At 40.4% G+C, this 23,869-nt stretch overlaps 1 protein-coding gene across 1 annotated transcript; it reads left to right on the plus strand.

Annotated features, from left to right (window-relative positions):
- The first annotated feature begins 6,409 nt into the window (after nt 1-6,409).
- LOC130169797 (general transcription factor II-I repeat domain-containing protein 2B-like) lies at nt 6,410-10,079 on the plus strand. Its single transcript, XM_056376775.1, has 2 exons — nt 6,410-8,139; nt 8,256-10,079. Exons 1-2 carry the CDS (start codon nt 7,857-7,859, stop codon nt 8,723-8,725), a joined length of 753 nt encoding a protein of 250 aa, XP_056232750.1. The 5' UTR covers nt 6,410-7,856; the 3' UTR covers nt 8,726-10,079.
- Nucleotides 10,080-23,869: the final 13,790 nt, after the last annotated feature.

Consider the following 23,869-nt stretch of genomic DNA (forward strand, 5'->3'; position numbering starts at 1 on the left):
CCAGTATAGCTGGATTCACCCTACATCATGCTGAGAGGGGAACTTAGAGATTCTTTGCAACAGGAACAACACCTGTGGGAGAGGTAAGGTGAATGATAAAAAGGGTGGGAGGAGACAGAATGTCATATGAGGAGGAAACAGCAACATCCAGTAGGGATAAGGCAGAGATCACGGCCAGGTCATTAGCACAGATACATAGTTCAGAAAATATGTTAGAGCAAATAGTATCTGGGTGTGTGAAGACACATGATACAAATCACAAAGCATTTTCTTTGGCAGAGATGAGAGCAATAAAAAGATCAAGACTAATTGACATACATATAAAAAACTGTACTTTGATGTTTCTACTTTTATATTTTTCTGTAATTATTTATTTATTCATTCATTCATACATACATTTCTGTATTCCCACATTTTTTTTTATTTCTGTATTTCTTTATAACTACTCCTGCCTTGACTTGACTGTTACACAGTAGCATTGCCTTTATCTCACTACTAGCTGCTTAGCTAAACTAAATCTATTCAATTCAGTTTTATTTACATAAAGCCAAATCATAACGTACATTCTTTCACCATCTCTTCGTAATTTACCACAAGCAGCGGTTGACTGTGAAATCTCTGCAAACCAAATGTAATGCTTAATGTGTGCAGCTTGCAGCTGCAGGTTATTTACCATCAACTACTCTGCACTGTTGCTCAAATCAGCATGAATCATAAATAAACCTAATTTTTTTAGTTTGAAATGAGTCATTTAAAGCTTTTGGAAGAAAATTTCTAAAAATCTGTTCCAGTAGTGATGTGACCTCATCGATGCTCTTTTGTTCCCTACAGACAGGATCCAAGGTTCTGGTGGAAAGCCTAAAACTAGCAGAGTTGGTCCATATATTTCTGACTTTAGAATGTAATAATTATTAGTTGATGTCATAGTGACATCATGAAGAAATCACCCTCAATATTATAGAAAGTATTATCACTAGATTTTGTACATAGCAGTTTTGTCTCCATCCTGTTGTGAAGTAACTACAGTACAAAAAGGCCTCAATGAACAACTATCGAGCAGGAAAGATTAGATATACATATACAGTATATAAGTAATATATATAAGGAAAGAAAACAAAATAATGTGAAGTTTTCTCTGAACCCTACAAGGAGAAAGTGTCTCTAAGCTCCTAGAGACTCATTACAGTGATCAACAGTGATTACACTGATAGTTCAGATCAAGTGACTGGAGGCTCCAGACGTTCAGTTCTCCTCCCACCAGGTACAGACACGATACGGTACGTACAGAGACGTCACTGCCTCTCTCCGCCTGTCAGGGAGCTCAGTGAAGCTCAGTGATCCAGCAGCTCCACACCAGCTGTTCTCCCTGGATGATCCACAGGAGGGCGCTCAGGAGACAGAGGAGCACCAGGCTGGCACACACACACACACACACACACACACACACACACACACACACACACACACACACACACACACACACCTACACACACACACACACACACACACACACACACAGAGTGTGTCAGAACAGCAGTGAAAGACTTGATAATAATTAACTTTATTTATGGAGCACTTTTCATACAAGAGATGAAGCTCAAAGTTTACAATACAATTTTTACAATACGTAAGTTAACAATAAAAAAAAAATCTAATAGTACAATAAAATCAGGGCAGATTGAAGGACAATGAAAACAAGACAATAGAAAGACAGTAGATAATAACAAACAGAATGCAGTAAGAATAGTAAAATATGAGAGAATCAATTAAAAGCCAAGTCATGAAAAAGGTTTTCAGCTGTTTAAAATGTTCAGAGCATAGCTTCCAGCTCTTCGCAGGTTCTTCCATAGTTTTGGAGCATAGTTTAAAAAAAAATCTGCGCTCTATGTTTTCTTGTGCATAAAATTGTATAAAATTGTATTTTAAAGCCTGAGAGCTGGTGAAGGATTATAAAACCCACAGAGAATCTGCAATCTTAAAGTGTATAAGATTTTTAAAAAATGATAACAAGAACCTGTCGACTGTTTTCAAGAATATCCATCACAGGGTAAACCTGTGTACCACCAGCTGTTAGTCAAATGTTTTAGAAATAAATCAGAACCTGATTTAACGTGTGTAGGACATGTGACCGTACTGTTATATTTTTCAGTTCAGATTTCATTTTCCCCCAAACTGGACTGACAAAAACAGGAGTAAAACAGTTCCTGGAGTAAGTAGGAAATATGTGAAGAGTTACTGCTTAATACAGAGGTGATACAGGGCAAACCACTTACAAGTAAGTGTACAAATCCTGAATTAGATGATTGCACCTCAATCAAAATGTCAGTCACAAGTTTAGATACAAATTCAGTGAAGTCTCATAAGAATCCCCAAATTTAATTTTCTTGGACATTCTTTTATTTGACATTTCTCTAATATCTTTATCTCCCATATAGGAGTTCTCTCACATGTGACTGGACCTCAGCTCCCTCAGCATTCAGTGGCTCACTGATTCCAACGGATCACTCTCTATTTGAGAGTTCAACGCCTCACTTTCCACCAAAATGCTACAGCATGAAGTCAGGCATAAAAAATCTGGCCACTGTTAATACATCACAGCCAATATCAATCTCAACTTGATGAGATTCACTTCATGAATCTCAAAACCTGTAAGTGGCCACAGACACTTGAAATATTAACTGCTTCCCAAAAAAACATATTTTTGGATAAGATCCAGCAATTAAATCAGTCTGTTGAAGAACTCAAGTGGTGTACTTACATTTACTTGTACTTGTTCTTCCATTTTATGTTGTTACTTCACCTCAAAAGCCATGACACTTAGCTGACACCTATTATTACTAATTCTCCTCTGAAGAAGCAGAGTGGTGACCTCCAGTGGAGGATCTTACACAGATCTATTTGTGAGTAATATTTCTGCTGAAATATATATACGTTACCTGCTGCATTACATTTTTAAACAGTAGAAGCTAAATGAGGAATCTTCCTGACTCGCAGAGACTGACTGCAGGCTGAACCTACGTGATGCAGTAAACCTTAATTAAACCCAGACCCAGACTTCTGCTTCCACAAGGCCATGAGGAATATACAGGCTTTTCTGCGTCAGTTGGGGTGTAAGGAAATGTGATGTCATTGACTGATCGTGTGTGTGTGTGTGTGTGTAGGCATATGTGGTTTATGAATATGTTGTTATATATGCTATCTATAACCTTTACAAATACTGACCTAACAAATCAGGATGTGTGAGTGTGAACTTCGAACAGTGCCTCTGTAGGTGGGAGATTGACTCACTAAATTATACAGATTTCCCCACCACAACTTGGCGGTAGACATCAAAAAGTTTGGAATACACACTGTTTTAACCTCTTGTTAAAAATATGTTAATACAATTTTCCAAAACATTCTTACATGTCATACATTACAAAATACATTCCTTGCATTATTTAAAATGTAGTACTGCTGCACAGGAGGCATAAACTTTGGACGTAAGTTCTGCACCAAAACTGAACAAAGCTCTCCAACTCAAACAGATGGACCAGCACGTCTGGATTTGAAGTCTCGGAGTTCATAGGCCATTCAACTCCCCTGGACATAGTAGAGCGGATTCAGAATATGCTCTCCCAAATCGGAATGAAAAACCTTGTGCAGCTGTCAATGGACAGGCTAATGTAAATTGGAGTGTTTGATTTACTTTAATCCGAACCTGTCCAAGTCATCAAGTCTCTGCTAATCATTGGGTCATGCGGACTACATGCACTCTCCATAATTTATTCATTCAGGGATGGCTACAGGGCGAGCTCTCCATGCTGTATTATCTCTTTAAAAACACTCCCATGCACAGAGAAGACTTAATGCTTAAATTCAACCTTTGTGAGAGAGGACTGATACTGTGGCCTCCCGTGATAAACTACGTGGATGCAGTCTCAAGAGGAGAATTACCAGAACCATATATATATATATACTGTATATATATATATATATATATATAATATATATATATATATATATATATATATATGTATATACAAAAAACATGCATTCAGAGAACTGTTTTGATGTTGCAACAGTAAAGATGATGAGGTAATACATTATTTTATAGGTTTGTAATTTATTAATCATTTCCTGGGAAGTTTCCTGGACATACATGTCATTGGGTACAGATGATAAACAAAACAGAGAAAACAGTGCTCACTTGGTAATTCCTTTAATTACTTAATTGAAAATAATTGCAGGTGAAACCTAGAGTAGGTCATGAGTTTGGATCTACCATTGCAATAAATAATAAATACTGGTGTTCATTGGGCTTGTGTTGGTCCGGTAGTCCAGGGCTAAGTATGGATAATTAGTTAGCACACTAATAACACAGGAACTGGTTTTGACACTATATCAATCTGATGGTTTTTATGTAAACACAATCAGATTATATTCAATTATGGCCCCCCTGCATCCATTGATGACCTTATGGTTGCAGTGAAGAAACAATGTGGACTTCAGGGCAATTTTAGACTTCAGTTTATGGATTCCTTGTTTGGAAACAAGTTCCTTAATCTTACCTCAGTGTCAGAAATAGAAAACAAGGAACCTTAAAGTCATTGATCTGTCACAGCCCACCACTATGCAGCATGATGATGAGAGGTCTACTGTTCTCAATCCATTCCTAAAACCCCAACCATTAAGTCCTTCCTCCGTAAATGACTCTTCATCCCTCTCAGGTGAAACTGTGGATACGGATGTACTGTCATCAGGTGAGTCTACAAGCTCATCGTCCTCTTAGCCTGCTGTTTTTCATGTGCCCAAGTTCTCCTATGATGCTGAATTAAAACACAGCAGGCAAATTTAGCTTATATTCAAAATGACACTTTACTTTTTCCAGATCCCAAGTTGAAGTCAGCTATACTTGATGGTTCAGTGCAAGATGAAGTCTATGTCAGTGATAAGGAGATGGAACAGGTAGCCAGAGTCTATCTAGCATCTATGTTTAACTGAGAAGGGGTCCTGCACTGGATGTGGAGGATGGAAGACTAGTTTAAAATATAAAACAATCAAACTACTGCACACAGCTGAGAAAACTGGGCTGCCCAAAGGTGACAGTAAACCTTCTTAAAAAAACAAACCTCTTGCAGCATTTAGTGCCAAAAAGGTAAAGAGAGCACAATTTTTACCCCACATACCCATCAGCAGAGACTGCGCAGAAGTGTGGCTGGCAGCAGGACAGCAGGAGCATGGATCTGAAGCACAGAAACAGCGGGATTACAAAGAGTCCAATAAGACACAGAAAACAGGCAGCAAACTGAGCTTGGCCAAAGCGTTTGTACCACTCGAAGAGGCAGAACAATCCGGCAAAGAATGGTGAGTTTAACCGGTCTTTTATGCTGCAGCTGGATGTGGAGTTGATTGCATGATGAGAAGCAGTTGTGTATGGAGACCGGCGGGAACAGGAACCTGGAAGACACACTCAGCTGACACACACACACAAATACAGGCACAGAGAACAAACTGAAAGCCAATAAACACATGAAGGAGGGGAAAACAGCAGAGCGCAAGAGTGAAAGAAAAGGACCACAAGGTCGAAATCATAACAGTATTATTTCAAATTTTGTCAAACATGATACAAAGTACAGCTTGTTATGTCTTATTAATGAACTATAAAATCAAGTGTGACTGTAAGTTTAACAACATGATGAAATGACAACTAATTTAAACAGGTTGTAACTGTTGAACAACACACACACACACACACACACACACACACACACACACACAGTGTCTGGACTGTCTGGCTGCAGGACTTTTGCTTCATGTTTGTTTCCTTGTTTGCTCGTGTGCTTTCAGGAGAAAGTAAGTATATTTTCTGTTTCTTGTGTCTAGCATTGTAGTGTAGTATACAGCACTGTATACTTTCATGTGAGGTTGCTTGAATCCCTTTAATAGTTTGACGGTCATATCATGTTGATTATTGCTGATGTTCTTCTGTCATTTTTTGTAATGTATATAGTAATGTAATGTAATGTATATTTATGTATGGCTGTCCTGTCAGAATGCTTATTGTTTATAGCAGCAGGGTAAGTGTCCGTTAAAGGGCAGTTGCACAGTTATTCAACTCACTCTGTGTGTACGTCAGTAATAGGTGTGAGCCTTTTACAAGCTAAGAGGTTGTTCCCCTTTGATATTCCCTGACAGTTATGAGGACTGTATTTTCATTTATTCATATTTGTGTTGTTTATCATTTCATTACATTACTCTTGCACTGAGTTTTATGTCATGTTATTTATGTGTAACCCCATGAAAATTTCAGTTAGGTTACGAAATGTATTTTATTATCGGTTTATGTAAATCGTTTTCAATTCTATGCACATCCACTAAAAGAGCTGTGTTGTGACGGTAGTTCCCTGAAGCAGCCACAAGGGGGTGCTTCCTGTATAGACAATGCAGGAAATGCAGTGAAGCGTGCATTGCATGCTGGGAGGGAGACGCGATAGTTGCGCTCCGACACTGATATAGTCGCGAGTACCACGAGTGAGAGTTTTGCCATTTCATTGGAAGGGTGTTGTTATATTTTTGTGGATACCAGTATTAATGTGTGTCCGAGTTGTGAGCGATGTTCCAGGACGGCTGTGACGGAGGAACTGCCGTGTTTTGTTTGTTCTTTTCACCGAGGACTCCGATTGGTTTGTTGGCTGGATCCATATTGATTTGGACAGCGTTGACATTGAACAGGGATCGAGGGGGGATACTCCACCCATACTCCACACACACACACACACACACACACACACACACACACACACACTGCCAGGGTAGACTACATATTGACAGACTTGGACTTGAATCGCAACGGACATTGGACTGACTTAATGAAACCTTGAACTGTGAGAACTTTTCTACATTGAACTCTGAACTTGAGAACAGCTACAAGCTGAAAAGTGGACGCTTTATTTTGGTTTGTTATTTTCTTTTATTGTTTTGAAGGGGATTTGAAACAGATTCTTCTTTTGTTTGTGTAAATAAATTTGTATGCTTATCTTGTACTTATCGTCCCTCGCTCCTTGAGTCGAACCAGTAACTAACTTACTAGGTTACATACACTCCAGGTGGTACAGGAGGAGTAATACACAAGTATTACACACTACCCCGCTACATATGTTTAATATTATAGCTTAATTTCTGTACATATTCTACGTTTCTTCTCTTTAATATAGAAACCACCTTCACATGGCAGTATCCTAATCCACCTGCAATAAATGAGTGGCATGTCAATCAGAGTGTGGAGGACAAGAATCCAGACTGTAGTTCATTTGTGGTACCTTTTGCATATTAACGAAACTTTCACATTCAGTCTGGCAGCCAGTAACAATCAAGAAAAAAGAAAAAACGGTTAACAGGTATACGAACAAACCCCCACCCAATGCTTCCCCAACTGAAGCAGAGCTCCCCAGCAGTGTGTTCCTGGCTGCTGACCTTAGTTTAGCATGTTAGAATGCCCATGCTAACACTTGCTAATTTAGCACGAAACAGAAAGCACAGCTGAGGCTGATATGGGGATGTCAGTAGTGTTGCAGGTAGGAGGTCCTAAACCAGTGATGCCATGGTTACGGCCCGCGGGCCGGACCCGGCCCGATTGAACATCACATCCGGCCCGTGGGTTGATATGGGAGAGCATTTTTTTTTTTTAAATCTAATGTTTTATTTTTATTTTAATTTTCGTGGAACCCGTCAGTTGCATAGACTGTTAAAAAAAAAAAAAAAAAAAAAAAAAAGGTCAGTTGGTCTGTTGCTGCTTCCCGCCTCAGCTGCTACAGCGTATACTGACCGGGATACCTAGTATGCTGACGGCTAAGGTAGACTAGTCGCTATTAACAATGTTGTCAAAAAAGAGGAAGGTCGACACTGAAGGTCGCATCTTTCAGGAGAGATGGAAAGAAAATTATTTATTTTGGGAAGTAGGAGGCAAACCCGTGTGTCTTATTTGTTCTCAACAAGTGGCTGTAGCAAAGGAGTACAATTTCAAAAGACACTATGAGACCCATGCCGAGAAGTACAGCGAGTACACAGGGCAGCGGAGGACTCAAAAGCTAAACGAGCTAGCATCATCCCTACAGAAACAGCAAGCCATATTCTCCAAATGTCGAGATACACATGAAGGTTCGTTTTATTTTTATATATATCTCCTTCAACTCTTCTTTTTATTTTTACTGCACTGTTTCTGAACGAGGAGTGTCTCAATTTCGTTATAACTATACATTTTATTTTATTTTAAGGGGCAGTGAAGGCAAGCTACATCATCGCTTGGGAAATTGCTATGGCATCCAAGTCTTTCTCAGAGGGTGCATTCGTCAAGACCTGCATGCTAAAGGCAGCCGAGCTAGTGTGTCCTGACAAGCAACAAGCTTTAGCTAACATAAGCTTATCGAGACCCACAGTGACGGAGAGAGTTGAGGAACTTTCTGGTGATTTGAAGAGTCAACTAAAAGACAAAGTTAAGTCCTTCATCACATTCTCTATTGCTCTCGACGAGAGCACTGACGTGACTGATGTAGCCCAATTAGCGATATTTATTCGCGGAGTAGATGCTTCCCTGAATGTCACTGAGGAGTTTGTTTCAGTTGTGCCAATGACAGACACCACCACAGCTAATGACGTGTTTGTGAGCCTTGTCGGGGCTCTGGACAATCTGGAGGTTACTGGAGTCGCGCTGTCAGTGTGGCTACCGACGGTGCACCTTCTATGATAGGAAGAAAGGCCGGAGTGGTTGTGAAGTTGAGAGAAAAGGTACATGCGGCTAATCCAGAGCAAGTATTCTGGAACTTTCACTGTATACTGCATCAAGAGGCTTTGTGCTGCAGGAGTCTGAAAATGGACCATGTTATGAGTGTTGTTATTGAGGATACAGAGGACTTAACCATAGGCAATTTGACACTTTTTTATTGGACAATGACATTCATCATGGCCTTCCCTATCACACCGATGTGCGTTGGTTGAGCCGAGGCGTAATGCTCAAACATTTCTACAAATTACGCACAGAGATAGCCGAGTTCATGCAGAGTAAAGGGAAGCCTGTGGTGGAATTGGACGACCCAGAATGGACCAGGGACGTTGCCTTTTTAGTGGACATTACCGAACCTAAATGTCCTGAATGTTAGCATGCAAGGCCGCAACAAACACGTCACGGAGTATTACGATAGTGTCCGTGCGTTTCAAAGTAAACTTGCGTTATGGAAGACGCAGCTCTGCAAGCGCGATGCAGCCCACTTCCCCTGTCTAAAAACTCTGCCTGACAATCATCAGAGTATGGACAAGTATGCAAACCTTCTTTCCGGACTCATGGATGAGTTTGACAATCGATTCACGGTTTTCACTGAACTGGAAAAGGACTTTGCGCTTTTTCGCTCTCCATCCACGACGGACGCTTCCGAGGTCCCAGAGCCGATGCAAATGGAGCTGATAGAGCTGCAGTGTTGCACGCTGTTGAAGGACAAGTACGCATCTGTTGCAATCCAATCATTCTACAGATCCTTGCCACCAGAATACCCAGTTATCACGGCCTTTGAGGGTAAAATACTTTGCATGTTCGGGACAACATATTTATGTGAGCAGGCCTTTTCCGTGATGAATATTAATAAATCCAAAGTGCGTAATCGCCTGACACACGGACATCTCAATGATGTTCTGAAAATAGCGACTGCCCAGAACCCCCCGATATGGACAAGCTGGTTAAAGTTAAAAGGTGTCTGGCTTCGACAAGTAAAATGTAGCTGCAGGCTTGTCTCCCCATTTATCATAACTGATATGGGTGGGAGGGAATAAAAGGGGTTGGGGTTGACTAATGTAGGCTGTACAGTAGTCTAGTGCTGGTTGTATAGAAATGTGGGTTGGAGTTTAAAGTTACTGATGATGCCTGGCAAAGTTAATGTGCCATCTGCCAATGTATGTTTAAGATAGGTCATATTTCATTTTTTAAGAACCTTTTTGTTTTACTTATTCCTACCGGATATTCAGTGCCTATTGTTGGATTACTTTATTCTGGCACTTACTTTCTGTGACTCTTTCTGTGGCCTAGTTATGCATTGGCATGTTTTCATGTGCAAGCCTTCAATAAATATGATGAAATAATTTAAGGTTTACACTTGTGTTATTTATAGGAAATGCGTTTTGTTGGCACCTATTCTATTTTGTTCCATTTCAAATTTATAAATGTAGACTAGGGCTGTCAACGAATATTCTAAATTCGAATATATATTCAAATAGTTTTTAAAAACAGACATTCGGAGGTGAAAATTAATATTCGTATTTGGAAAAACACACAGCCGTGGTGCAGCCGTCTGCTTTGCGAGTGGGTAAAGTTGTTTTAGAAAGACAAAACGCCAAAAATGTGAATTAAATCAGATAATTTCGTTAGGTAAAAATGTGTTATGAACATATGTGTTAGTAGTTCCTAGTCGGACCCGTTTCAGTGACGGACCGAGCCGAGCAACAACCAAATCACACACGAGTCTGCTTCAAAAGAGAGCTTGGTTAAGTCTTTGTCTGTAAGTAATTACACGTCAGCTTTGTGTTTACCGTGTGACGTACATGTTCACTTTAATAGTGCATTTTATTACGTTTGGAACTATCGGTTTTCATAAGTTACACTCGCGGTAAATTTCTGTTGTTTTACCGACGTAATATTTAACCTGCCCAGCAGGGGGCCTCGGCGCTGCGCCTCAGACTGATAGTGGATTTGTTGATTCATACTGATAACGGTGTAGCAGTGAGTTCTATTATACTGCAGATGTTTATTTCATTTCTATACATTATGAGTATCTGTAGTTTATTGTGTAAATGTGTAACTTCATATTTTATGGTGTAAAAGACATTACAGACGTTACACTTTTGTAATGTTTATTTTCTGTTTATTTCAGTCTACAGAACTAATGGAGAAAAACTTAAGAAATAAAACTGAGGAAGAAAAGAGAACAAAAGATAAAACATCAATCCTCAACAAAACTTCTGGAGTTTCCCTTCTTCATTGATGTTAACTATCTGTCTAGCTGTACAAAGCTGACGTCGTATTGCAAGGGCAGAATAATATGCGTCTGTGGAGCTGCCCGGTGTGACTTTGAACACGGAGCGGGAGACAAACAGTTTGAATATATGTGTTTTTTAGAGGGAATATTCGAACATCATTTTTGAGCAGTTTTGACAGCCCTAGCATGGATAGGACAATGTTACGTTTTCAGAGGTTACTGTAACTTGCTTTAGGCATCTATGTAATTGTAGGCCTCATTGTGAGGCTATTGTGGTGCCAATGCAATTTCTTTTTGATGTGTAGGCCTTAATGAATAATTTCAAACAGTGATGTTGAGTCAGTGTTTGGTCTTTTCAGTTCGAAAGTGTAATTCGGCCCGCTGAGGTCTCACTTGAAAAAAATCTGGCCCCCTGACCAATTTCACCCTGGCATCCCTGATCTAATTAGTGGATGACCCGCTCTACCTCCTGAGCCACAGCCGTCCCATTCAGAAATCATCTGAACAAAGATCATATTTGAGAGAGAAGCAGCCACAGAAGAAGGGAGCAGTGCTGGAGAACTTTGCTGAGCTGGGATCAAACAGAGTTTATGATACTTTACAGGATCATTTAACAGCCTGAATGATGAGCTTCACATGTCAGAGTTTCACTGTACAGTCTGTCAGGCAGGAATGACTTCCTGTGGCACTCTGTGGTGGAATTAGTCTGTCACTGAAAGTGCTCCTGTGCTTGAGCAGCACACCATGGAGAGGGTGGGAGGTGTTGTCCAGTATGGTCTGTAGTTTAGACAGCATCCTCCTGTCTGAGTCCAGCTCCAACCAAACAATATCACCGGCCTGATGGATCAGTTTGTTAGGCAGCCACCATCCTCAACCTGCTGCCCCAGCACACAACAGCAAACCGGAGAGTGCTGCCACCACACAAGACAAGTTCTGCCTAGTCACAAGTTTGTCTGTGTGGTATTTAAATCTAAGCTTTTCGTCTGTTTGTGCTTTAGAACTCTCTCAATACTTATATAGTTTTAGTTACTTGAAAACTTTTATGTGTAATTCCATCAACTCCTCCAACCTGAACAACCACATAGGTTGTTTTTTTTTTCAACTCTCTGATATGACCCACCGCAGCGTCTGCGAAGGTGTCCCTATGGCGACAGGTGTTCCAGACCTTGAGTGTCATGGTTATTATAATAAACATGCCAACTGTACTGACAGCGTCCTACCTACCCTCATCGCCATGGTTCATGATTTGGGTTGAAATAAGTTCTTCCTCAACATTAGATGAACTTTGTTGTCATGGTTACAATAATAACTTTGTCGAATGGTCGTGGATAATAGAAAGAACATAAAACAGCTACTTCCACATTGGAATCAAACAGCGCTCTCCTGTGTCATATTCATCCATCCACCACCACCTCCTCCTGACGTGGACTTTGTCTCTCTTTATACTACGTCACCGCACTTTTCCCTTTGCTCCTGTCATTACTGCGATCACTAGATGTCGCCTAGTAAAAAAACCTAACTATTATGTCATAATAACCTGCTGCACAGACGACGTATTGGCTCATCAACATTCCCTGTAATTGTGTAGACTATTGAACCATGTTGCTATGTTTACTGAAGTTAAGGCTTTGGAAAAATGGAGCATTGTGGGACAAGCTAACTTGGAGGGTAAAGGAGTAAGCTGACCGTCTTCCTTTAACTTTTTATTTACATTATTAACTGAGCTCCTGTATAATATTCAATATAAAACACTGACTGCACAGACACTGATGTTGTGGCTTTCTGGCTCTGCACACTGAGATTCTCCTCAACAAGTCTGATTCCTTATGACCTTATGACAGCGAGCAGACTGGGTGTGTCCATGTCTGTCTCTCTGAGCTGCAGAATCCAATACAATTAGAGGAATAATAATGATAATGATAATAATAGTAAACAATTCAAAGACACTTGATGATGATGGAATAATTAGTGTTGTTTGTTTGTATCTGTGTTTATGTCAGAACGATGGAGGAATCACTGCATGGTCTCGAGCTGCAGGACTGGATTCTTCAACACTGCAGCATTATTCACACACACACACACACAGTTGATACTTCTGACTTTAGAATGTAATAATTATTAGTTGATGTCATAGTGACATCATGAAGAAATCACCCTCAATATTATAGAAAGTATTATCACTAGATTTTGTACATAACAGTTTTGTCTCCATCCTGTTGTGAAGTAACTACAGTACAAAAAGGCCTCAATGAACAACTATCGAGCAGGAAAGATTAGATATACATATACAGTATATAAGTAATATATATAAAGAAAGAAAACAAAATAATGTGAAGTTTTCTCTGAACCCTACAAGGAGAAAGTGTCTCTAAGCTCCTAGAGACTCATTACAGTGATCAACAGTGATTACACTGATAGTTCAGATCAAGTGACTGGAGGCTCAAGACGTTCAGTTCTCCTCCCACCAGGTACAGACACGATACGGTACGTACAGAGACGTCACTGCCTCTCTCCGCCTGTCAGGGAGCTCAGTGAAGCTCAGTGATCCAGCAGCTCCACACCAGCTGTTCTCCCTGGATGATCCACAGGAGGGCGCTCAGGAGACAGAGGAGCACCAGGCTGGCACACACACACACACACACACGCACACACACACACACACACACACGCACGCACGCACACACACACACACACACACACACACACACACACACACACACACACACACACACACACACACACACACACACACACACACACACACACACACACACGCACGCACACACACACACACACACACAAAGACACACACACACACCTAAAGACACACACACATACACACACACACAAAGACACACACACACACACACACACACGCACACACACACACACACGCACGCACACACACACACACACACAAAGACACACACACACACCTAAAGACACACACACACACACACACACACATACACACACACACACACACACACATACACACACACCTAAAGCCACACACACACACAAGACACACACACACGCCTAAAGACACACACACACACACACAGTAAGCTTGAGTATACATATATATTAATATTATATATTATATTAATACTAATAATACTTTAAAAGTGTTCATGACAGCAGTCTGACCCACCATGGCAGGAAATAAACAGCCTCTCACTTCTACATGAAAACTCCAGTATTTACAAGTGAAGTCAGTATAATGAACATTATGTATAATAATGTTGGACTGAGCATGAGAACTATAAGCTGGTGTGATCAGGTGGTTTTTTTTTTTTTTTCAAGCGGCTGTTTGCATGAGATATCTGCCAGTTTACAGCCTGAGAAATACAGAGGCCAGAGGAAATACATATACACACATTTATATACTCAGAGAAAGATGGAAGCCCACCACTGCCAAAACATTTATTTGAACTTGTTAATTACTCTATGTTCAGATCTGATTTTGATTAAAGAAACTCAAAAACTTCTTCTGAATTAACAGCAATATTAATTTTTTATTCAATAAGTTTCATTCAAACTTCTTGCCTCATAATGCATCGTAGATTTAAATGAAGTTGATAAAAGCAACATGTAGTTCTGCTTCTTTTTCAAACTTAGTCTTTATTAATTTAAATCGGGTTAGTTTCAGCATCAAATATGTTTTCCATATATATTTATGTATTTTATGATTCACAGCGTAAGCATGTCAGGAGTCAGTTATCGTTATAAGTGAATTACTGAGAGCTGAGCCTCTGACAGACTGCAGAGACCTGTGCTCGTTGAAATCAGCTATACCATATGTGTGTGTTGATCTTATAGAAAATCTAAAGTACCTCCTAAACATGACAAACAACAGCTAAATTATATGTTGAGTGTTGTAAATAGCAGGGTGTGTTTTTACTGGGGTATGGAAATGCTTTTGAAATGTTAAGTGCTGCAGCTCAGAGCTGACAGCTTTGAAAACTGGTCATTTCTGCAGCTGAAGGCATTTTTCTCTCATGTGAAGCAGGTGATGCTCGACATGTCCAGGCCAGGCTGTTTCCTACTGTTTCTAATGCAAATACAGCTCCGTTACGGGCAGACCTTAGTGCAAAGTTCTACTCTATTCATGTCAATGGACTCACACATCAGGTACCCACAAACCAACTCCAGATAGGAGGCCACTGCCTTGCTCCAGGACAACGGCAGGCGTTTTCTTAACACCTAATGTGCCTGTCTTCAGAGTGTGGGAGGAAAGTAAAGGCAGGTTCGGGGACATTTTTATGGCTTTATTTGATGAGGGAAATACAGGAGAGAGAGAGCGAGATAGAGACGTGCAGTAAAGACTCCAGCCGGAGGAGTCAAAGGTCAGACCTGCTGCTCAGGCTCATTCTGCCCATATGGTCTGAGCCTTGACCACTCAGGTCATCAAACACCAGAGGCCAGATGCATACGTGATGCATACACACAAAAACCAGGCCTACGCCATTTCCTGCACGTAAATTGGTTTTTATGAACACAGGGAACGCACGGTTTTCCAGAATGATCCAAAATACAGTGAAAATGCAAAATAAGCCAAGACGTGTCATTTAACATAAAATAACCAACTTCACAGAGCTTCATTCATTGTCATCATTATAAATTTTGATCTTTACACAGCAATAACAATTTTACAATTCATAAACAGAAATAATTGTGTTTGTGCTCAATGTTTAAAGTCCTTATTATTTATTGTGAGTCATTGTGTAACTGTTTGATACTATTTGAATATCTAGTTAGAGCCTGGAGCCACATTAAGACTCCAGTCCCAATAAATGAGGTTCAGAGTGACTTTTGGTTTTTACTTTTGGTTTTATTTTCTTGTTTGCTTTATTGATCTCATTGTTTAACAGACATATTTGTAATTGCCCCTGTTAAACTTGCCTTGCTAACTGACACGTAGCCCTTCTGCTCTGTTTCTTTTATTGCTTTGTTTCGTTTTTATGTTTGTACAGAACTATCTGTAACTCTGTTTTGAAACGTTATTATTATCATCACCTTTGCTATAGGTAGACTACCTGACAAATAAAATAGTGGCTGTAGGAGGTTTGGTTAATAAGATGAAATGAAATGATGAAATTTAGCGGAGATAAGAAGGTTTTTTTAAATGCAGGTAAAATTATAAGGAAGGCGATTGACGTTTACACTGCCAGCCGAGTGCAGGGACCGATGTCACACAAACACACAGACACGGGGGAGAAAGACTGAGCTGTTAGCTGACGCAAAACTAAACTGGTAAAACAATCCATCACATCTCATCTCCTGGTTGTTGCTCCTGTAAAAGTGTGGGAGCCTCCATGTGACACACTTTGATCTGTGATTGTGTGTTTTTAAAACTTATTGCAGGTGTGCAGCTCACTCTCAAAGGAAGGTGTAGCCGCGGTGTGTGTGGTGTAACAGCACTGTGCTGAACAGGTGTGTTTACAGTGTGTCTGAAAGATGTTACAGCAGACAGAGGGGATTGTGTGTGGGTGTTGTGTTTACATCACTGCTGATCTGTGTAAGTTGTTCAATGTTAGCAGGTCTTAGTGGGTTTTTTGACCAGTGGAAAAGGGGCTGTATAAAGTTTTTTTTTTCACTGTCATCAGTCTGAATTGTTGTAAAAGCTTTAATTGGCAATTATCCAAATATTTGGAGGTATAACAACATTTTAATGACAGCAGCTTCCTCTCTTAATGATACGGGCTCTATTATTATTGTTTCAGTCACAACACCATTAATGTGACACCCTGGCTGCTAAACAGGAATCATAATGAGCATAAATTCTGAGAGTCTGTGGTACATCCGTTTCCAATGAAAACATTTATGAGCCACTCATCAACTGTTAGGATGAAGAATTCTATGTTTCATATGTTAATTAATGTATATTTGCCTCTTTATTCCAGGTTAAATTCCTAAATCAAATTAGGGTAAACCTGATCTCATACAGTGTGAATCTCACATTTAGGTCATACTAAAGTCTTGTTCAGCTGTCCGGATGGAAAGTGGCCCCACATAACAACATGCTGTACAGCCTAAAAGCATTCAGTCTGAATTCCACAGTCTTTAATGTGGCTGTAACAGTAGTTTTAACTGGGGTCTTCATGTCACAGAGCTCCACACAGGAGAGATTCACTGCTTACAAGATTAGAACGAGCACACAAAGCAGCTTCATATGGGAAAAACAAGACAACAGTCATTCTGGATCAGTTTGAACAATGTGAGCTTGGTGTTATCTTTGTGCCGCATTACTGAGCAGGCAGTAAGACTTTCTGAGCACAGACAAATCATTTTTACAAACACACAAATTATATTTTGAAGTAAAATATTTTTGAACAATGAATAACTGACAAATAAAAATCTATTCTGTGCTCAATAAATGTATTTGTTCGCTATTATCCACATAGTCACACAATACTAACGTCTGCTCTGTGCGCTGACACATACCTACCATTATTTTAATTATTTTTTGGGGCATTCTTTGCCTTAATGGCTACAATGAGAGAGAATAATAATAATAACTAGAAAATTCCAGGGAAATTTTGAGTGCCACGGGGGCTACTGCCGGGATGAGTACATGATTTATTTCCAGTGTTCAAAAGTCACCCTGATCATATTCTGGTTTTGAGAAATGTCTTGATATAAAAGACTCTGATATAAAACAATGTCACATCCCTCAATCATGTATTATGTGGGAAATATCTCATATTCTGTGTTGTTTTTTTTTTATAAAACAAGAGGCAACATGTCTTCAAACTGGTTTTTACCCTCCTGTTATGTTCGTTTCTCAGGAACAGCAATGATGTTCCCGGGTCAATTTGACCCGGGGCATGTTTAATTATCCAGAAGTGTCGGAAACCAAAAAATCCCAATGAACATGTTTATATCTCATTATTAACTCCATTACTAACCATTTCAATCAATATTTAGTGTAATGGTGTTCTTTACCTCTCACAGATCATGGTTCAATGAGGATAATTCACTCGTTTTTCATTAAAAATGCATGTTAAAACTTTTTTTAATGTACTTTGGAAAGACCTACATATAAAATACAAGAGTTTTACGTGACATTAATTTTTTTTAAATTTTATTTTACATTTTTAATTTTTTTTATGGAGTGATGTTGATAAATTAACACGAGACACCTCTTCTGTTCATCCAGTGTGACATTAGGGCCTGTGTTATAGAGTAGTGGAAGTTGCTCTACCCACTTGTCCTACACTGTCCTGATAGCTGCCAGCTTGTCTCTTGTCTCTCTCCCATCTGACAGCCCTTGTCTCTCGATTATCAAATCGGATTACTCTGGAGAAAATATGAAAAGTCTCCGGAGACATTGTGGCAGGAAATATAGCCCTGCCTGTCTCTGCATCCCACAGACTGGCTGTTAATTCACCCTTTGACTTATAGACCCCAGCCAGGATGAGGACCCCCAGATATGCATGTAAATGCATTTTATCCTGTTCCTTCCACTTTTATTTCGAGAACGATTTTCTGTATTGAGTTGGGCATGACCAGCTCAAAAGCTGACTTGATGTCAGTCACACGAGTCACTGCCATCCTAGTGGGCCCTGGCACTGTCTTTATTATGTTTTCTGCAGACAGTTTTGCCTGAAGTATATTTGGAGATGAAGACCACTGTATTTCACCATTTTTTGATGTGAATGTATTGCTTGGAGGAATATGAATAGCAGTTTCCTCATTTGGTTCATAATCAGAATCATCAGACTCAGAATTGAGCTCAAGATGGTCTTCATCTTCAGACACATCCTCCTCTATTTCACTGTCATGATCAAAGATGAGTTCCAGAGCCTCCAGGGTTGTCACCTGTTTACCTCTGCTGCTCATTTTGTAAAGCTCTGACAGAGAGTATATCATATGTAGCTGCAGAGTGTAATGTTGGTAGGACTCCCTTGCAGAGAATATTTATATGTTTTGCCCCTCCCCTGCTGAGTGTCCACTCAATGTGGGTGGAGTTTGCCCACGGCAACAGAAAAGGTTCCTGTCAAAAGTCATAACATCACCTGCATTCTCGCACTTTACAGATGAGGTCAAGAGAATAGGGAGAGGGTGTGTGTGTGTGTGTGTGTGTGTGTGTGTGTGTGTGTGTGTGTGTGTGTGTGTGTGTGTGTGATTGGGGTGACATATGTCTCACAGTTGCAAAGAAACAAATAGTATTTGACACTTTTGACCCCTTTTAGCCTCCACTTTGACTGCCGGGTCAAATTGACCCGAACAGTATCTATGTAATATAAACATGCAGGGGGGGGTTGCAAATATTCGAAATGAACCATTTAATTTTATATGTTGATTACACTTAAGCCAAGCAGAAGAAGTTCCCAAAAAATACTTTTAACAATTTTTTTTTTTTACATTTTTTAACTTTAAAACGGGTCAATTTGACCCACAACATAACAGGAGGGTTAAAATCCTGAAAACTAATAAACATTTGATAGGTTTGAGCAGAACTGAAGTTGTTTAAGAGATGTATGCAAAAAAAAAAAAAAAAAAAAAAGCAGAAAAAAATATTGATATATGATGATTTTATAGCATTTTCTTTGTGTGTCCTTTTTTGGACGGGAGGAACCCCAGAGGCTACAAAATGTGTTACCAGTGTATAATAGACCTGTAACAGTAACTGACATTAGATTTTAAAAATATGTCAAAAAAGACACTTTCTTCCAAGTACATAGCACAGTCCACTAATCCAGACACCACCTTGTTCATTAGGCGCTGGGAATTACATAAACCAAATGACATAACTGTTGAGGAATACAAACCACTGGGTGTAATAAATGCTTCAATCTTCCTAGCTGGAGGCATCAAAGTAACCTGCCAGTAATTCTTTAAGTCAAACTTCACCGAGCCAACCTGGTCCATGCAATCCTCCATATGTGGGAGTGGAAAATCGTCAGGAATGCTACTTGGAATGTTACTTGGTTCACCTTCCTGAGATCAGTACAAGGTCTAAACGTACCATCTGCTTTTTTTTACTAGCAAGAACGGGGAAGACCAATTGGATGCACAAGGCTCAGCAATGTTGTTCTCTAACATGTACCTGACCTCCGCTTCTAACTTTTCACACTTGTCTGGAAAATGTTGTCTGACTGGATGGACCTCTCCCACCTCAATGTCATGCTCAATATGATGAGTACGAGATGGAATGTCACTGGACAGGCAAGGGTTACTTTTAATCAGGTTCACCAACTCTGATTTAGATCAGGTAAATGTTTCAACATCAAAACAAGATTGGCAAAAGACTCAGTTTTTGAGACGTCCTCTCAATATCCCATCATCTGACATACACAACTTTCCCTCAACTTCTGCCGCCTGATCAAAACGTGGGGGTGAATGAACCACTGGTGCTGCAACAGAGGTAATCGACATCCCCAAACCTGTCACAGAACCACAGGTGATTAGGAGCATTGATGCCGATCAACTATCACGTATTTTCAATGAAAATAAGCCGATAATGACCGGCCCCTCGGGGCATCCCTAGTCTCTGGCAATTTTACACAACTGTGCTAAATTGTAGGGGTCGGCTGTGACTCGTGAGGTAGCGCGAGTCACCCATCAGAAGCTCAGTGGTTCGATCCTCCAGGCCGCGATACATTGTGTCGCTCACAAACCATTTGTTCAAAAGAACAAAGTGAACCGAATAACTTCCTAAAAGTCTACATTTAGTTGAACTCAAACTCATTCAAACGTACTGAGTGAGTTTTAAGTCACTGATTCCCTGCGAATGGGATTTGTTTGCACAGATACAGTCAGTCGCTGAGTGAGTGATTCAGTCAGTCATTCACTGAACGTACCACACAGTGAATGTGAGTCTTAGGTGCTGGTCAGCATCTCAAACTGCCAGAATCAGGCCCAGCAAGGAAACTTTTAATCTTTCATGCAGTTTGGTGTGTCTGTCAAAGCGTCAGCACTTCCGGCTCCGGGAGCTGTGAATCATCAGGAACACATACCGCAAGTTCAGGTCAAGCACTGAATGATGAACCGATCCTAGTCCAAGACACTGAAAATGGGGTTGGAAAACAATTTCCAACCCCACAGACTCAATCATGTCATTACAGTCAACTATAGTTGAAGCTTTCAGTTTTCAGTGTGATGTTGCAGGTGTGATGTCAATATGAAATCAACAGGTCTTTTCTCTATTTTTGCTGGGAATTTCATGCGTCACACGTAAATCTAACCCGTTCACATGGGCGCCGAAATGAAAGCCAAGACGCACTTGCCACGCACACACATTACAGCTAGTGTGTTCTCGGCTTCATTCAAAACAAACTAATGGCGGATAAGGGTTTTTTCTGTAAGTTGTAGTCTTAACATCTGTTTTTGAAATGCTAGTGAGACATTAGCAAACCAAGGATGTGATTTTTCTTTAGAGAGGCCGTGGCCAGAACATGGCAGGATAGGGTGAGCTGTTGTACAGCACCAGTAATACCTCGTTTGACAGGATCATTCTTATGAGTCACGTTAGGAAATTGCCTCGTCCTGTTTGTTCTAGTTGCACATTTCATTATGTTAAGGCAAACTAACAACGTTAACATTACTGACTGATTCATATCAAGTTATCAAGCAGTTTTGCATGCTATGGCGCTAGTTAGCAATTTCTGCCTATTTTCACAAAACATATTAAAGGCTACACCACCATCGCCAACTGACCTGGAACACCTGCTGTGTCAGAAACCTCTGTCTAGGCGTTGTGTTTTTCATTTAAGCCTCTGTAAGCAAAAAGGGACATGACATAAAAAAAATGGAGAAACATTGTGCCCAGGGACAAATGTTTGATGGGAACAAAATGGTTCACACGGCTGTGTTCTCTAGGATTCTACATTCTGATTGGTTGCTGCTGAACAGCATCATAGCTCACAGCCCACACACACAGTGCCAACAAGCGTGCCGCTGCTCGTCTCTTTGACGTAGCATGTTGACATGCCGGTTAGCATCATATAAATGAACACTTTATACCTAACATAATACCTATTTTTGGTACAATGTTTACCATGTTCATGTAGCATTTTAGTTTAGCGTGTTAGCATGCTAACATTTTCTAGTTAGACACAAAGTGCAGCTGAGACTAGTTTTGGCCATAAGCCGAGTATTGAAAAAAAAAAAAAAATTAAGTCTGATGATTCAGACCAAAGTTATTATGGTCCACCCTGAGGAGACCATGAATGCAAGAACCACATTTACAGTAATCAAGTCTATAGGATTCATTCTCTGAGGACCCTGACTGTCTGTATTACCTGGTATACTTACAGATGGCTGTTTATTAAACCCAGGACTGTTTTGGCTTTGTTGCCCCTGCCTCCTGTACTGGATTAGATAATCTATAGGCTGTTTAACATCAAGTTGTTCATCTGATTTACTGTTGACCAGGGCACAAAGATGAGTCAAATGGAGCTCTCTACACATTTGGTGTTAAATGAACCACAAATTACCCATTATGAGTTATTACAAACTACAAAAATGAGACAGTCAGTTTAAAAGAATAAGATTTTATGTGTTTGTATGAGTATTGTTTTAGTTTTACACCTTTACATGGAGGAGTACTGTAACGGGTATGGAGAGAACCCAATAGCAGCACAAGTGAACCAGGTTTTAGTCTGGAAACATCAAAACAGGTACACAGCTAACCCAAGGATGGCAGCAGAGAACTGGATTCAGGTGAGTATGGCGGGATGTGGATCCAGACCTTGAGACGGAGTCGGTGGGGCTGGAGGTGAGCTGGCGAGGCGAAGCTGACAAGGTGGGTCTCTTGGTGGAGCAGGAACAGGCTGAGTGCCAACCAGCCACAGGCTGACGAGGAACAGAAAACAGGCAGGCAATACTCGTAGTCGGGGACAGAAGGCTGGTGGATTCACCGGGGCTGAGACGTGAGGCGAAGGTCGGAGGCAAGTCGGGTCGATACCAGGTAAGCAGTCCAGGAACAAGTGCTGGAGAGTCAGGCATGAGAGCAAAGACCATCTGGCAAAGAGTGAGTGGAGTGAAGCTGCAGATCTACTGGCTTGATTGGAGATGGTGAGCAGGTGAGAGCAGCAGGTGAGAGCAGTTAGGCTGATGAGGGGTGTAGCTGAGCAGCAGCGCAGGAGAGGGGCCGAGCAGACTGTGACAGAATACAGTTTGGACTAGTTAAGGACAGGAGTTAAACGTGCAGCAGTAAAGGCTAAATTGAAGGTTGAATGCGAGAGAATGAGAAAGGATAAAGGTTAAAGTAGTGTTCATTTAACTGATGAAAATTATGACAAAATATTCATCAATTACCTTTATTTTCCATTACTAAGACGAGACGATGATGAGGTGGCACCAACGTCATCAGACACCAATTGGCTATATCAAGATGTAGTTTAAAAAATAAAACGTGTCTTTATTTTCCTTAGAGGTCTGACACAGTCCTGACAAACCTGGACTTTAGTGTGGGATTTATTGCAGGGCTGCTGTGCAAAGTTCTTTTTGATTGCAAAGGTTTTTCCTTGTTCTGGACTTTTCGCCTCTCTCATATCCGGATTTTTTGGTTTAAATCAAAAACATCAGAGCAGACTCGCTCTCTGCAAAGCTGCATTCTTATTCATACAACCTGCCATTTCATATTATCAGGTTAAAGGGAGTTAAAGGACAAAGACCTTTAAAAAAAAAAGACAAACATGTTCTGTCACACTACAGACAGCGAGGACAGCAGTGTGCGATGCCACTCACAAAACTATCATCACTCTGCAGACACACAGTGACAACTCACAGTGCCCTCCAGGCCTCTGTCTGAGTGTACACCTTCAACATATGTCACACTTTTACATGTTCGTAATGAAAGGCTTCATCTTTACATAAAGCAGAGAAATCTGTACATTGTATAATTATAGTTGACATTT

Source organism: Seriola aureovittata, chromosome 5 (genome assembly GCF_021018895.1).
Source record: "Seriola aureovittata isolate HTS-2021-v1 ecotype China chromosome 5, ASM2101889v1, whole genome shotgun sequence".
NCBI lineage: Eukaryota > Metazoa > Chordata > Actinopteri > Carangiformes > Carangidae > Seriola > Seriola aureovittata.

What these genes read in the sequence shown, in the direction of transcription:
- LOC130169797 (XM_056376775.1), top strand. Translation starts at nt 7,857, where the DNA reads ATGTTGTCAAAAAAGAGGAAGGTCGACACTGAAGGTCGCATCTTTCAG. An exon ending in ATGTCGAGATACACATGAAG is followed by an intron (nt 8,140 to 8,255) that starts GTTCGTTTTATT and finishes TTTTATTTTAAG; the next exon opens with GGGCAGTGAAGGCAAGCTAC.